General features: G+C 55.3%; 1 protein-coding gene and 1 non-coding gene across 2 annotated transcripts in view; both read left to right on the forward strand.

Moving 5' to 3' along the window:
- RPL3 (ribosomal protein L3) overlaps positions 1–1,312 on the forward strand; it is a 6,123-nt gene extending 4,811 nt beyond the window's left edge. The window contains exons 6-8 of the mRNA XM_037744290.1: positions 1–95; positions 553–654; positions 996–1,312. Of these exons, the coding sequence (XP_037600218.1) occupies positions 1–95; positions 553–654; positions 996–1,256 (458 nt within the window). The 3' untranslated portion in view covers positions 1,257–1,312. The remainder of the gene's footprint in view (positions 96–552; positions 655–995) is intronic.
- Positions 802–893, forward strand: LOC119473627. The gene has a single exon (XR_005202832.1). It is a non-coding gene; the product is annotated as a small nucleolar RNA U83B (small nucleolar RNA).
- Positions 1,313–2,123: the final 811 nt, after the last annotated feature.

Raw genomic sequence — 2,123 nt, forward strand, 5'->3', positions numbered from 1 at the left:
CCTGTATTGGGGCGTGGCATCCTGCCCGTGTGGCCTTCTCTGTGGCACGTGCTGGGCAGAAAGGATACCATCACCGCACTGAGATCAACAAGAAGGTGAGGTTCTGAGAGTGGCTCCTTGGTGGGAGGTGACCCCGTGATTGGGGTTTCTGTGTCAGCACTGCTTCATTGACTCATGAGCCTCATGTAGATGTCAGTGGCTTGTGTCTCGGGTCAGTTCTGGCTCTGATTTGTAAGGTGCCATCCTGTAAAGTGGCTGTGGTGGGGCTGATGGTTGATGTGGCTGGGGATACTAGACTTCCTGGTGTCTGGTCCCACCACCAGGGGGTGAGAGGCCTCCTGCGTTGTACAGCAGGACCTTTAGTTTTAGCTTAGCCACCTTACAGAAGGGAACCTGGAGGGCCAGCCACCTTTTTGCTCTGAAATTGGACTGCCCGATGGCTGGGACTGAGGCCTCAGCTGCCTTCCTATAGTGTTTTGCAGGCCACCCCACTGGCATGTCTGGGTTATTTGTCCCTAACGTCCCAGCCTGACACCCTTCTTGTTCATTCAGATCTATAAGATCGGCCAGGGCTACCTTATCAAGGACGGCAAGCTGATCAAGAACAACGCTTCTACTGACTATGACCTGTCTGACAAGAGCATCAACCCTCTGGTAAGTAACGGGTGTTCTGCTTCCTACGGGCTGTTAGCAGGTCAGCTGAAGCCGGCACAGCACCTAGCTGTGTACTGGGTAAACAGCCATGTTGTCATTGAGTCCACCAGTTGGGGTTGGCTGGTGAGAAGTGGAGTCTCAGGCTCAGCTGTTCAGTGATGAGGCCTGGAATGTGCGCTGGGCACAGCGCCCGAGACAGACTGCGGAACCATTCCTGTTGCCTTCCTTCTGAGAACAGCCCTGTGGTCAGGGGGGGCCTGAACCTGGAGGGGTCATCCCTGCACAATCTCCTCTTGTGCCTAGTGCAGGCCCTGTGCTGATCCAATGATCTTGTTTTCCAGGGTGGCTTTGTCCACTATGGTGAAGTGACCAATGACTTTGTCATGCTGAAAGGCTGTGTGGTGGGAACCAAGAAGCGGGTGCTCACCCTCTGCAAGTCCTTGCTGGTGCAGACCAAGCGGCGAGCTCTGGAGAAGATTGACCTTAAGTTCATTGACACCACCTCCAAGTTTGGCCATGGCTGCTTCCAGACCATGGAGGAGAAGAAAGCATTCATGGGACCACTCAAGAAAGACCGAATTGCAAAGGAAGAAGGAGCTTAATGCCATGAACAGATTTTGCAGCTGGTGGGGTCTCAATAAAAGTTATTTTCCACTGACATCTGCCTGTTTCTCCAGGAGAACAGCTGGGACTGGGGAGGCAGATGAGGCCCCCCCAAGGTGCCTTGTGCTCCCCAAGGCCACTGCCCTCCTTTCTGTAGCTACACTGTTACCCTCTGACCTCCCACTCTGTCCCCACTCTCAGGCCCTGGAGGGAGGTAAAAGCGGCCTGGTTCTGCCGCTGAGCTGTAGAAAGCCAGCCTCGAGCAGCGGGCATTGTGCAAATGTTTGTCACCTGGGCGAGGCAGCTGGGTCTCTGCTATTTGCACAGCTTGGGTGATGCCAGTGCTGTGGAGAGGGGAAGGAGACAAGGAGTACTAGGTGTTCCCCGGTGCCTTTGATGCTGATGTGCATGCAGACCTTGTGTCTATTCCTTGTCTAAAAAGCTAACTTGCTTTTAAATTAATCCAGGGAAGGGTGGCTTCCAGTTAAGGCTTGTTCAGGTTCTTTTGTAACCTGCACCCAAAGCCTGGTACTGGGAGAACGTGAGCCCAGGCACACAGGTGAAGGAACTTGCCCAGGCTCAGCCCCTGGAAGCCTAGTTGGAACCTGCCAGGGCTGTGTCCCTTCTGGGCTGGGGTCTGCTTTCTGGAACTTGGCTGGTGCAGTCCCTGTTACCACTGGACATGGCCCCTGTATCCCACCCCATGTTGAGTGCCTGCCACCCTCAGTCTCAAGCCCAGGATGCTGGGGTGTGGCTGCTGCTGGAAGCTGAAGGAAGCCCCCAGGCTGTGGGCCTGGCCCCTGTGGGCTGGCCTGAAGCCTCGTGACCTCAGTGAAGCCCAGCACAGGCCCTGGCTCTTGGACCCA

This window comes from Cebus imitator, unplaced genomic scaffold (assembly GCF_001604975.1).
Source record: "Cebus imitator isolate Cc_AM_T3 unplaced genomic scaffold, Cebus_imitator-1.0 Scaffold170, whole genome shotgun sequence".
Lineage (NCBI taxonomy): Eukaryota > Metazoa > Chordata > Mammalia > Primates > Cebidae > Cebus > Cebus imitator.